This window comes from Bos javanicus, chromosome 28, assembly GCF_032452875.1.
Source record: "Bos javanicus breed banteng chromosome 28, ARS-OSU_banteng_1.0, whole genome shotgun sequence".
Taxonomy (NCBI): Eukaryota; Metazoa; Chordata; class Mammalia; order Artiodactyla; family Bovidae; genus Bos; species Bos javanicus.
Window position 1 is genome coordinate 43,248,117 of NC_083895.1, and position 14,873 is coordinate 43,262,989.

General features: G+C 34.8%; 1 protein-coding gene across 10 annotated transcripts in view; it reads left to right on the forward strand.

Moving 5' to 3' along the window:
* Window positions 1–14,873, forward strand: part of SHLD2 (shieldin complex subunit 2) — a 114,474-nt gene that overhangs the window by 87,690 nt on the left and 11,911 nt on the right. For all 10 annotated transcript variants that reach the window (XM_061405572.1, XM_061405571.1, XM_061405569.1 and 7 more), the window contains 3 exons: window positions 5,562–5,756; window positions 6,086–6,220; window positions 13,414–13,620. In XM_061405572.1, the coding sequence (XP_061261556.1) occupies window positions 5,562–5,756; window positions 6,086–6,220; window positions 13,414–13,620 (537 nt within the window). The remainder of the gene's footprint in view (window positions 1–5,561; window positions 5,757–6,085; window positions 6,221–13,413; window positions 13,621–14,873) is intronic.

Here is a 14,873-nt window from a genome sequence, read left to right on the forward strand (position 1 = left end):
TAATGAGAATTGGGTTTTTCATTGTTACAGAAAGAAATTATACATAAAAAAGGGGGAAGATTAAAGGGAACCTTTTGGATTAGAGTCAGAGAGATTAGTATAAGCTCATGGTCTTCTATATATATATATAAGCAAATAGATACAGGAATACAGAAATATAGATGTAAGTGTATGGATGGGCTATTATGCTCAGTACATAAATTTCCTGGTTCTGTCTGCTGAGAGGACACAGCAGCAGGGACACCTCAGTAGTAATGATCCCACCTAGTGCCCGTATCTTGGTCTGTAAAAGGAATCGGCTCTGCTAGAAGTGGTTGACTACAGGCCTGGGGCAAAGAAAATCTGAGAAGAGCCTGGAACTTTCATGGTGTCAGAAAAGGGTTGTTTTGGAAGAACACAAAAGCCAACTTGAAGGACAGCCTATTGGCAAAAACTGGAACAATTTAAGAAAAAAAGAAAAGATAGTGTTGGATTATAGCCCTCAGAATAAGATATGTATGGATTCATACTGATATAAATATTTAACTAACTTATAAAATAAGTAAGCAAGTAAATAAATGAGAGAGCTCTTTTTCACAATTCCATTGGATAAATTGGAATTCCAATGAATAAATGTGAGAAGAAAGAAGAAAACAGAGAATTACCATTAGGTAACTACTTCAGTAATAAATATTGCAAACAAGAATGCATTAATAGATGCTAAAATTAGTAGGTGGAAGTTTGGGGGAGCTATAGCATTGCATATGTATGCAAAGTATCTCCCCAAGGTAGTTATCAACATACAAGGGAAAAAATAACTTTATAGTGAAGAAACTTGGCTGACATCAGCTTAACTGGGTGATCAAGGCAAGTATTCTCAGTATTAAGGATTGTACGAATTCCTTGCTTTGTTGCATTGGCAGGGACACAGCATAATTGTTGTGCTATTCCTGCCAAGAATGCATAACCTCATTTCAGTCATGAGTAAACATTGGAGAAACCCAAATGGAGACACATTCTACAAAGTAACTGATCGATACTCTTCAGAAGTGTCAAGGTCATGAATGACAAGACTGATATCTACTGCAGACTAAAGGAGGGTAAAGAGAAATAAGAACTAAATGTAATGTAGAATCCTGGATAGGATGCCACACAGAAGAAGAGTATTAGTGGGAAAATTGGTAAAATTTGAGTAAGATTTATAGTTTAGTTACTAACATTAATATTTAGACAGTATTAGTTTCTTGTTTGTGGATAACATGATGGATTATTATGATTATTATTTATAGACTTACAAAGAATCCTTCCCCTCTTAAAACTACAAGCAGATTATTAGAAATAATGGGAAAGTTTAGCAAGGTGGCCATGTAAAAGGTTAATATACAAAAGTCTATTGCATTTCTAGAATGGAGTGACTAACAACTAGTAACAAGTGAAGACAAGGCACCATTTACAATATTATCATGTGAATTTAACAATTTTGTTGTTAAATGAAACAATGAAAAATTAAAAGACTAAACATATTTTGTTCACTGATTGAAAGATTTAACACTGTGAAGATTTCAGTTCTCCCCAAGTTGATCTGTAATTCAGTAAAAATCCAATCAAAATCCCAGTAAGATTTTCATGAAATTTGATAAATTATTCTGATAGGTAAAACAGTAAGTGGTCAAAAGCAGCCTGGGATTTTATTTTTTTTTTAATTTAGGGATTTCTTTAAATGATTTAAGTTTAATGTTTTATTATGAACATTTGAAATTGCTACATCTTGGAAAGCACATTTCCAAGGAGTCAAATGGCTTTTAGAGATGTTATTACAGATGTTTTATAGTTGTTAATACAATGGAAGGGTAAAGAATGTTTTAAAATAATGAAAATAATATGGAATGTAAGTATTTTTCAAGGGATTTGAGAGACAGATGTTGTAGATCTCGTTTTAAGACTGAACTGGATTCAAGTAAGATTGCTCTAGTTCAGTAATTTCATGAAGATCTAAGGATCCAATTCTGGATGGAGAATATGCCATGGAAACTCTGGGTAGCTTCAAGTTTTTGCAGAATAATGTGAAAAATATTGAGCTAGTTAAATAGCTTTTAGAAGTTATTTCAAATTTGTTTTTCTACTTACATAGGAATTTATATTGCCTTGTTTTTCACAGGTTACACAAGTTAGTAGCTAAATAAAGTATGTTCTAAGACTTTTTTGTATGATTAGATAACTATTTTGAAAATAGTTAACAGTTGATACTTTGAAAATATTGTAGTTGTTTTTCTTCTGAAAGAAGAAGTCAATTTTGGTTTTTATTTTTGCAAGTTGTTACAACTCATGAGAGCTTACTTCTGATCAACATACATATAGAACTTTTGTTCTTTTCTCATTATAGTAAGGTGTTATAAATTTTACAAATTTAGTCCTGATAATGTGACAGGATATAAATTTATCTTAAGTATTACTAAATTAAATAAATAAAAGTTTTAACACAGTGTTTCCATGAAGTAGACTATTTTATTTTGAATCTAAGTAATCAAATGTTTCTGTACAAATTTTTATGAAGCAAGAATTAGTAAATAATTTGATGTTAGGGAGCTTCCCCTCCCTCCAAAGCTCTTATTGCAGATAAAGAATAAAGCCCAGAAAAGTTATGTACAAGTTCAGAAGAGTCATTATTGACAAAGTCAGAGTTGAACCCAGCTCTTCTGATTCCAAATGTGCTGGAAATATTGTGAAAGAGGAATCAGAACACCTGGTGAATAAACTGGAGCTGTAGAAGGAGATATTGGGAGTTGGGTTTTGCTATAATGTAATTGGTCTTATCTTCACTCTTCCTCTCTTTCTCATTCATCTTTCATGATATCTGTTCTTTTCTTTTATGTTCATTATCTTTGTTATGATATCACCATTGTTTTATAAAATTCATTTATGAATTAAGTAACCTTAATTAGAATAGATTTCATATCAGGTTCTGGAAACTTTAGAACATTTGTTTTTATCCATTCACTCAGCTATACTAGAAATCTTGTCTTTCAATCTTTCCTTTAGCCTCCACATCTGACTGTTTTAGATTCTGCCTCTGAACTGGTTCACAAGTCTGCCACCCTTTTCTCCTTCATGCAGTCTTGCCTGGTTTCCAGCTCTCATCATCTGCTGGATGGTCGTTAGCTTCCTAAAACGTTCTTCCTACTTTTGTCTGTGAAAATTGCTTCTTCTGCATTAAAGCATTCATAAACTTGCACGGGAAGATATTACATCCCTTTTTTTTTTTCTGCCAGTTTTATGAGATATAATTGACATACAGCACTGTGTAAATTTAAGGTACACAGCATAATACATAATGATTTGAGTTGTATACATCATGAAATGATTATGACAATAAGTTAAGTGAATACCATCGCATATGAATGAGATGATAAAAGATAATAAAATTAAAAAGAAGAAAATGTTTTTCCTGTGATGAGAACTCTTAGGATTCACTCTCTTAATAATTTTCACATGTAACATAGAGCAGTGTTAATATATTTATCATGTTGTGCATGACACCCCTAGTACTTACTTATCTTATAACTGAAGCTTTATACCTTTTGACTGCCTTCATCAATTCCCCCTCACGGCCCCCCATCTCTGTTAACCATAATATTACATCTTTATTTTCACTAATTGCCTACTGAAAATTAACATTTCCTTCCATAATGAATAAGGTGATGATCCACAGTAATATTTTCAATACTTGTGACTTGATCGCCAATGGAAGCATATATATTTTCATATCACATTATAGTTGTTGGAGTTAACTTGAATATTATTTATCCACATGATACTTTGGCATACTTTGAAGTTATAGTAGTTGCTGCATACTCTGCTATATCTTATTATTTAATGTTTTAATGAGGCACATAAGTTATCCTCAGTTTTAAAAATATTTTGATTACTGTATTTCCATATAATTGGTTATCCTATTTCATTTGATGAATTTTAAGATATCACTCTGTAATAAAAATGTTGTAAAATGAGATAATGGTTATAGCCACACAACTTTGTGAAGTACAAAAAGCAAAATACTGAAATGTATACTCTAAAAGGGTGAACTTGGGAATTCCCTGGTGGTCCAGTGGTTAGGAATCTGCACTTTCACTGCTGAGGTTCATTCCCTGGATGGTGAACTAAGATCTCACAAGCCGCACAGTGTGGCCAGAAAAAAAAGAAAAAGGGTGAACTTTATGTATGTGAATTATATTCCAATAAAGTTGTTACAAAAATATTATTCTGATAATGGGTCCATATGCTTTATCAGAATACCAAAAGCATCTGAGATACGTAAAGGATTACTAACCCTTTCTCTTTACCTGGAAACATATTCTTCTTCCCAGTTACTACCTAGAAACCTTTTCTTAGGCATTTTCCCAAAGCATTGCTCAAATATTTCCTCAATAAAGCAAGCCTCTTCCAACTTCCCTGGGCAGGTCTTTACTACTACTACTACTACTACTAAGTCACTTCAGTCGTGTCTGACTCTGTGCCACCCCAGAGACGGAAGCCCACCAGGCTCCCCCGTCCCTGGGATTCTCCAGGCAAGAACACTGGAGTGGGTTGCCATTTCCTTCTCCAATGCATGAAAGTGAAAAGTGAAAGTGAAGTCGCTCAGTGGTGTCCGACCCTCAGCGACCCCATGGACTGCAGCCTTCCAGGCTCCTCCATCCATGGGATTTTCCAAGCAAGAGTACTGGAGTGGGGTGCCATTGCCTTCTCCGGGCAGGTCTTTAGGTGCGCTCTTAGGAATGCTTACACGTGTCGCTTATATCCTAAGCCCAGTGCTGGTTGTCAACCTCTAGGCTGATAATTTCTTCAGCCTTGAGATCATGTCTTTGTATCCCTAGCACTGGGAGTCTCAAATGGCTGTTTTTCTGTGTAGTATTCAGATGGGTGGTTAGAGAGGAGAATGACAGCATTTTAGCCAGTGAATATGGTGAGGGCAGAGGCTTAAAAGTGAGAAAGAATAGAACATGTTCTTGGAGGGCCAGTTAGAGGAGTGTTAGGAGTATTTCAGATGAGAAATGCTAACAGTCTTGAGGAAGAATAGGGGTGGTTGGGATAGCTGGGGAAGATGTGATCAAATCAGATTTCAGGGATTAGGGCGCTGGTTGGATACAACAGGGTAATGGAGGAGTCAAAAAAATAATTGATGCATATCTATATATAGCTGATTCATTTTGTTGTATAGCAGAAACTAACACAACATTGTCAAGCAACTATACCCCAATTAAAAAAAAAACTAAAATATTGGTCTTGGTTAATTGGTAGAAAAATGATACTGTTAATGAAATAGAGAAGTAAGGGAACAGGGCAGTTTGTTTTTTTTTTTTTTTTGCAGATGATAAATAATTCCATTTCCGTTGGTTAAAAACATCAAGCTTATTTTGGCATCTAACCTGGTTCAAGGATAAGCTACATGCTTTATAGAAATTAAATCATGTTTGACACTTAATCACACTTTGCAACATAAAATACAGTTCTAAGAAAATGCCGTGTTATCAAGAAAATATAACGTTTCCCTCTTTTGTATATATGGTCTTTTTTTTCTTTCCTAGATTCCAGTATGATTAGTAATGTTGTACTTCAAGACTTACTGGCATATGTATCTTCAAAACATTCCTATCTCAGAGATCTTCCTCAGAGGCATCCTCAGAGAATGAGCAGTATAGAATTTATAGAATTGGAGCAGCTTCAGCCAGACATACTAGTCCATGCAATTCTAAGAGTTGTTGATATCACTGTACTGACAGGTAAATATTTTGGGTACTTCATCAATCTTAGGTTATAAAAAAATTAAGACATAACAAGGACCTACTGTATTACACAGGCAACTGTGCTCAGTATTTTATAATAACATATAAGGGAAGGAAACCTGAAGAAGAGTGTATATATCACTGTGCTGTATGCCTGAAACTAATGTGATACTGTAGATCAACTGTATTTTGATTAAAAGAAACTTAAGCACAGGACTGTCTTAGTGTACCGTCTGGTTATCAGTAGATATTTATCATTAGACAGTAAAGTATGATATCACATGCAGTAGAGTAACGCCAACTAAATATTTCTTTTCCTTTTCCAGAGGCGTTATACAGTTATAGAGGACAGAAGCAAAGGAAAGTTATGTTAACAGTGGAACAGACCCAAGGTCAACATTATGTGCTTGTATTATGGGGTCCTGGAGCAGCCTGGTACCCTCAACTTCAAAGGAAAAAAGGTAAATACACGAAAAAGCATTTAATCTATTTATAGATAAGTAAATGATTAATGCTTATGAGCCTAAGATGAAGGGACTCTGGAGATCAGACAACGTTTGAAATATAATTGAGCATGATTGAATATTCTTTTGTAGATTTCTTGTTACAATTTTTTACCTCCTGTAAACAACTCAACGATCTATAATCCTCTATAATTAATGGCAGCAAATTAAAAGGTTTCATTTATTCCCAGGTATACTACTTTACCTTTTTAGTGAAGATTGAAGATCTTACCTTCCTTGGATAATGTTGTTTAAAAATTTAATTCTGGAGATGCTTCTACAATTTTTATTCAGCCAAGGTACTCTGATAAATAAACTCCTCTCTGGTTATAGGGCAGATGTTAGAGGAGTTGCATTAACTCTTTCAAGTCACAGTGTTACTGTTTAATAAATTACTATGTTCCAGGTTTTTATTCCAGTTGTTTTAAAAGTGTGGACTATTAGACATCCATAGCATGTTCATGTTTAAAGTATGACCCATGGTTACATTTTTCTTTAGAGCATCAGTTAATCATTTATGAGGTATTAAATGGAATTGGAACAACAGACTGGTTCCAAATAGGGAAAGGAGTACGTCAAGGCTGTATATTGTCACCCTGGTTATTTAACTTATATGCATAGTACATCATGAGAAATGCTGGGCTGGATGAAACACAAGCTGGACTCAAGATTGCCAGGAGAAATATCAGTAACCTCAGATATGCAGATGATACCACCCTTATGGCAGAAAGTGAAGAACTAAAAAGAGCCTCTTGATGAAAATGAAAGAGGAGAATGAGAAAGTTGGCTTAAAACTCAACATTCAGAAAACTAAGATCATGGCATCCGGTCCCATCACTTCATGGCAAATAGATGGGGAAACAGTGGAAACAGTGACAGACTTTATTTTGGGGGGCTCCAAAATCACTGCAAATGGTGACTGCAGCCATGAAATTAAAAAACGCTTGCTCCTTGGAAGAAAAATTATGACCAACCTAGACAGCATATTAAAAAGCAGAGACATTACTTTGCCAGCAAAGGTCCATCTAGCCAAAGCTATGGTTTTCCCAGTAGCCATGTATGGATGTGAGAGTTGGACTATAAAGAAAGCTGAGAGCCAAAGAATTGACGCTTTTGATCTGTGGTGCTGGAGAAGACTCTTGAGAATCCCTTGGACTGCAAGGAGATCCAACTAGTCCATCCTAAGGGAAATCAGTCCTGAATATTCATTGGAAGGACTGCTGCTGAAGCTGAAACTCCAATACTTTGGCCACCTAATGCGAAGAACTGACTCATTTGAAAAGACCCTGATGCTGGGAAAGATTTTGGGCAGGAGGAGAAGGGGACAACAGAGGATGAGATGGTTGGATGGCATCACTGACTCAATGGAAATGAGTCTGAGTAAACTCCCACCAACTCTGGGAGTTGATGATGGACAGGGAGGCCTGGCGTGCTGCAGTCCATGGGGTCACAAAGACACGACTGAGTGACTGAACTGAATTGATGTTTCAATAACATAGTGTAACATCTTCATTTTGATATTAGATCCTTTAGTTATAACAATCAGAGACAGTTTAATTAGTGACTTCTGAGTTATTTTACTCTGTTAAATTAATTCAGAGGTTGATTAGGTATGTGATCCATTCTTTTTTTACCTGAAAGAGTTAATGTGTCTTGCAAACTTCTATTTCAAAATAGTTATCTAAAGATAGGATCTATCACATTACCTCTTTTAATCATTAATAGCCCATAACTAGGAATTGAGATAAGTCTGAAATTTGGCTTTCATGTTAAGATCAAACAGTGGCAAATATTTGTTTGGTTGAGAAATCTGAAAAACATGTGTCAGTGATACACAAACCATCATCACTGAACACTGTGTCATGGTCGGGAACATGAGTGTGCTGCATGCTGAGCAGAATGTAGATCAAAGGTGGCATTCCAATTATAGTGGAGCTGCAGCAAGGCATGCTCCATGCTTAATACGAATATCCCTTAAAAGCTGATGGTTATTCGGTCAATAGAAGAGGAAGTATATTTTCTCCAGATAATTCTTTGATATTTAGGTTAATGTTGAAAATTTATAAATCCATGAATTAAAGTATAGTTTCTTTGTTCATTTCTTCAGCATATTTATTTATATTTCAAGCTTTAATATCTGCCTTAATACCTCAAGATCTAATTTTGAAGAGTCATTTAAGTAAGTGGTTCTCCTTTCACAAATTGTTAGTATTCTGTCTATTCATCTAGTATTTCTTGAGGCATTCTCTGTATTATTCTGTCTGTACTGGGCCCTCGTTTTCCTTGTTTCCGAGGGTAACAAACTCACATTTAGGTGATATAATTAGAAGTGATTGTCAAGCAGTAATTACTGAATACTAGAGACAAAAGAGTTGATGTTTTGGAGAAAAATAATAAGAAATTAATTCCCAGGTTTTTTGAAATATGTTTAGCTAGTAAGAATTTGGTATGCCTGACATGCAGCAAGCACTGGTCACAGTGAAAGTCCTAATGAGGGTGGGCTGGGGACATAAACTACACTTCTTGGTAATAATTCGGTATGCATAATATAAGCTATTCAGAACTAAGTGCCTTTCGAATGCAATATTCTCCTGAAATCTAATAGAAGTCTAATATTTAAAAAAACATAACATTACAATAAAGTACACTCATGACATTACTGATTAAGCACAGAATAATACAAATGATCCCAACGTTTGTGACTATGCTTCGTGGAAAATCACAGTTATATCTGATGGAGGTTGGTATTCCTTCGCACCCTTAATTCATGATTGAAGTATAGAATTGTATCACAAACTATCTTGGTACTGCTCAGTCTCCCTCAGACTCACTAGCTTAACCCGCATTCGACTCCTTTCTGTTTCTTGAACACGCCAAACTTTTTCCTGCTTTGGGACCTTGAATTTATGCATTTCCCCTGCCTAGAGTGCTTCTTCCTCCAGCTCTCCCACAGATGGCTGTCCAATCTCATTTCCCCAGAGAGGCCTCCCACATGAATATACAAAATCTCTCTGTATCATGTCACTCTTTGCATTGCACTTGTGCCACCCAACACAGACAGATGATCCAGCTGATTTGCGTGCTTGATAATTAACTACTTTTCTCGGTAGGTTGTCAAGTTTGTGACTAAAAGCACCCTGATTAGCCTGTTCACCATTGTGTCCTCATCACACAGAACTGCCGGCACCAGTAGATACTTTCTTTATAAATGATTGAAGAATAAAATATAGATCAGGCAGCCATTTAAAATTCCCACTGTCTTTAAGGAATAAAGACGCAAGTTCGAGGAGGAAATAGCTTGTTTCAAATGATAAGAAAAAACTCACAAAGGTACAAATGCTTGCACATGAAGGTTGCACAGTCCATTGGCTGTGCTAAGAAACTGTTTTTAAACTTGGGCACTGAAGGCTCAAATTTCACACTGGAACTCCATCATGGTTAACTTAAACGATTAAGGGGGATGGATATATTGGAAGTGTACAGGAGTATCTCCTAGTAAATAGGGCAAGAGTGATGGGTTTCAGGGGGACTTGGAACTAGGAACAGAAAAGCTTTCTGGGCCCAGGCAACATCTCCATGAATTTGCTTTATTTTCTTAGTAGAGACTTTCTCTAGACTTTCTCTGCTTCTCAACATTATGGATAGCACATTGTTACTCTGTAGCTCCTGTTTTACTTTTCATTTTAAGAAACCAGTCCTGTTTCTAAATTCCCAGTAAAGAGAATCTGATTGCCTAGTTTGAATTTGATTCAGTCAACTGTGGGCTGTAGCACAGGGTCAAAAAGTACCAGTTGGGGGATGCCCTGGCGGTCCAGTGGTTAGGACTCTCTGCACTTCCACTGCAGGAGGCATGGGAACTAAGGTCCCTCATGCTGTACTAAAAGGTAAAAAAAAGTACGAGTTGGAGTATGTAAGCTTATTTCAGTGGGTGAGGGAATAGTTAAGGGGGTCATTTGTGGTCTGGTAGACACACCAATATATTCACTATCTAAGATATGTATGTTCACTAGCCTGGATAGATGTATAGATATAATATTTAGTTTAAAAAAGTAGATTATAAAACTTCATGTATGGAGAAGGAAACGGCAACCCACTCCAGTATTCATGCCTGGAAAATCCCATGGACCGAGGAGCCTGGTGGGCTACAATCCATGGGGTCGCAAAGAGTCAGACAGGACTGAGCGACTTCTGTGTTTTTGAAACTCAAAGGGATATGGGCCACTGAAAAGGATATAGACCAGGGCAGAATTTCTTAAAGAAGTAACAGATTAGTTAGTTACAACATCAAGATAAATGGAATTGAAACAGAGATGCTACCAAGAGAGCTGGGCAGTACTGCTTAAATAATGCTCAAGAGTTTCTGTTCTTAAATTGTTTCCTCTTGAGAGAAGATGAGCAGCGCTGGGCCCACTCCCCTCTGCCTTTTCTGTTCCCCACTTCGGTTATGTGTTGTCACTTTCGGAATTGCACTTTTTTCACCTTGTCATAGTAGCTGCCAAAGTGTGTTTTTATAAACATGGGGTTCTAGAGCGCTGGCTTCCTGTGGCAGAGGAAAGAAAGAAATGCGTATTGTACAAAATCAGTACGTTCATATGTTTAATAAAATAGTTGTATTATTGAAAAAAAAAACTTCATGTATAATAGGATCCCATTTTAATAAAAGTGGATATATAAGTATATACACTTTAAAAATCTGGAAATACAGATACTAAATGCTAGACATCTCTAGTAGTATTATGTGGTTTTTATTTTTTTATATTTTTAGTTTGAATTTCATGTATGGAATTTGCATTTATTTTTTAAACCTTTTAGTATAAAGAAACTTCAAACATATAGACAGAATAACACAATGAACTAAAGTACCCATTATCCATTTTACTGAAATACAGACAATCTTACTTTGCCTATTACTTTTCTTTTACTGTCTAAATATTTTATAAAAAGTATATTTTATTTTATAATTTAAAAATTAAAGCAAATTTTTTTAAATTGGTAGATATATTTGAAATATCTATCTAACAATTTGAGAAGAAATAAGAATTAAACTTATGCTTCATATTTGTGCCAGAATAAATGCTGGATGTATTACAAATTCAAATACTTTTAAAAGGAACAGTAAGTACTAGGAGAAAATATAAGTGAACTTATTTGGAACCCAAAGATTAGTAGGTTAAATAAAATGCTGTAACAAAAACTGCCATACATGAAAATCACCATATGCAGAATTAAAATGCTAGTGAAAAATCAGAAAAAAAATTGTATTTTTTCAGAAAATAATAGCATAATCTAAAGTCAAATCCTTGTGAGAATAAATGAGCAATAGATGTGAACAGGCAGGTCCTCAAAGAAGAGATTAAAGTGGCCAATAAATGTATGAAAAAAATTATTCTTACTAGCAATGGAAGGCAGACAAATAAAATAATAATGATAACTGATTTTTGTCCTAAAGAATCAGTAGAAAAGATATGGGGAAATAACTACTCTCGTAGATTATAGAAGATACAGACCGGCAACCCTTTTTTTTCTCTTTTTCTGATTGAAGTATAATTGACGTGTGTGTGTGTGCTTAGTCGCTCAGTCCTGTCCAACTCTTTCAACCCCATGGACCTCCCGCCAGGCTCCTCTGTCCTTGAGATTCTCCAGGCAAGAATACTGGAGTGGGTTGCCATGCCCACCTCCAGGGGATCTTCCCAACCAAGAGATGGAATCTAGGTCTTCCACATTGCAGGCAGATTCTTTACCATCTGAGCCACCAAGGAACAACCTGGTTGTTTATTAGTTTCAGGGGAACAACCTTTCTTGAGGACAATTGACAGTGCATATGAAAGCCTGAATTTGGGATACCTTTGGCCTAATACTGACACTTCATAGGAAGTTATCATGACTATGCATAAAGATGTAGCTAAAAATATTTTACCATAGTACTAAATTTATAATAGTGAAAAATAAGAAACATGTCCCCAAAGAGAGGATTGTGCTAATAATTTTTAAGATTTTGGTATACCTGTGCAATGACATATTATGTAGTATTTTAAAATAATGCAGAATAATACTTAATGACATAAAATATACATTTGACAGAGTAAGTAAAAATCAAACAAATTGAGAACAACTGCATGGACACTAAAATAGTAACTGTATTTATTTTGAGGTGTTGACTGTAGCTGCCATTTATTTCTTTACTTATCTCACCTGTGATTTCTAAGTATGTATTCTATAATAAGACAAGAAAATTGTTTTAAAATAGTGATTGGTTTTAAGCAACAACTTGGAATACATATGCTTTAGCTCTTTCTAACGATGCTCTGTCTATACAGATTTACTGACTTGTTTTAAAATTTCCCACAAAAAAATAGCTGTCCAGAGAGACTGAGGAGGTGGATGAGATGTGTGATTTAGATTTATAGACTGAAGTATGTGGGAAAATAAAAAGACACTTGTCATTAGAAGACTTTGTACTAAGAAACTTTTTTTGTTTTAATATAGTTTTAAAGTTGAATTTATTAATATATAGTCAGATTGTTCCTGGAGAAGTGCATGGCAACCCACTGCAGTATTCTTGCCTGGAGAATCCCCATGGACAGAAGAGCCTGGTGGGCTACAGTCCATGGAGTCACAAAGAGTCGGACACGACTGAGTGACTAAGCACAGCACAGCGCAGTCTGATTGTTGAGCAAGAAAGTCTGTGCTACTGTGGTTCAGAATTATTACTAAAATAATTAAAAATAGGAGCAACTGAATCTAAATGTTTTGTTGTTCCAAAAAAATTAGCTAAATAAGAAAACTAAGGTATTGAAAAATCATTGAGTAATATTGATTATGGTAGACATGTGTCCATTTCTATGTCATTATTTAAAAAAAAACTTTCCTGTAGATAATCAGAATGAGAGTTTGCTATTCTGAATAAACAGTTGGTTATGATAAATTATGACTGTTTAGGAGACCAAGTAATCTTTAGAAAAAATTTTGTAAAAATTATCTCTACCATTGTTATTGCCTTAACACAACATTCATATTTTGCCTCTTTATATCCAAATTCCTTAATGAGATAAAAGTTGTATTTAACTGATTTAATCAGGTCAGTCTGTTTAATCTGGTTTTGATCCTAGATAATTTCCTTTTGGTAACTTTTTGTTTTTGTTTTGTTTAAGGTTATATTTGGGAATTTAAGTATCTTTTTGTTCAGCGCAATTGCATCCTAGAGAACCTAGAATTGCATACAACACCATGGTCATCCTGTGAGTGCCTGTTTGATGATGATAGAAGGGCAATTACATTTAAAGCAAAATTTCAAAAAAACACACCCTCCTTTGTGAAGATGTCAGATTTAGCAACACACCTAGAGGAAAAGCGTTCAGGTAAGATCTTATTTATAAAAGACATTGCTGGTTTTAATATAACCAAGGAAGCTGCCGTTCGTAGGAAACATGTATAACTGATGTAAAAGTGAAATAGAGATCTCTGTAAGTAGCTGAAGCAGCTACTAACCTCTTCCTGACTTTCTGCCTATAATCCTTTGAGATTAATTTGTAATTATTAAGGGTTACTTAAAAATATTTTTTGCATACAGTTATAAGTAGCTTATCATTTAATAAGCCAGAAATAGATAGCAACTCTAATCAGAATCACTGTTGAGATAAATATTTTATCAAGTTACTAAGCTATCATCTATACATGATTGTTAAAAATTAACATTGAGGAATTTCCTGGTGGTTCAGTGGCTAAGACTCCATGCTTCCAATGTAGTGGGCCTGGGTTTGATCCCTCCTCAGGGAACTAGATGCCACATACCACAACTAAGACCCGGTATTGTAACAACACACTTCCTGAACTTGAATGTGTGTGTGTGTGTGTGTGTGTGTGTAAATTTCATTCTCTCAAGCATACCACATGGAAGGATGCCTGATGAATTTATATACATACTCACACAATTTCCATGAGCAAAATATAATTAATTTCTTTTGAGTGAAGTAGTAGAAGGAGTATGTTTTAGGTTTAGTATGCTATACACTTTGAAATAAAGAGAGTAAAATAGCAAAAATAAATAACTAGATAAATTGCTACAATTTTAGTGGGAAATACCAATACTTTCCACTAAATTGCACTGGCTTCTTAACTACGGAAATGATGATAAAAGATGCTAACTCCTGGTTGATGGCATTATAAATTAAACAGCATTTAAAGCTATAGTTAGGGTTGCTAAATGCCAATAATGAGTAAATGTCAGTGATTATCAGTTTTGGAAACTAATAGAAAGCTTTCCAATGGCTATTATAGCAAATAAATTTAGAGGGAAAATAAAGGTCAAAAAAAATGAGATGTATCTGCAGGTTTATTGTTATATAATTTAAATTTTTTAATGAAGAAAAATTTGGTGAAAAAATTTCCTCAGAATTTGTATAAGATTACTGTTTTTGAAAAAAATTACTGTTTTTGGTGATTTTATAGGTTGAGTTATTACAAATAGCTCAGGAAATTTGGATCTTGACAGTGAATTTTAGCTTTATTCTCCAATTTGCATAAATAATCTTCTGAATTATTACAGATAGCTTTAGATTTCATTAAATGCTAGAATTGTTTTAAGTGAAATAAGATTATTTTTACAGTTTTT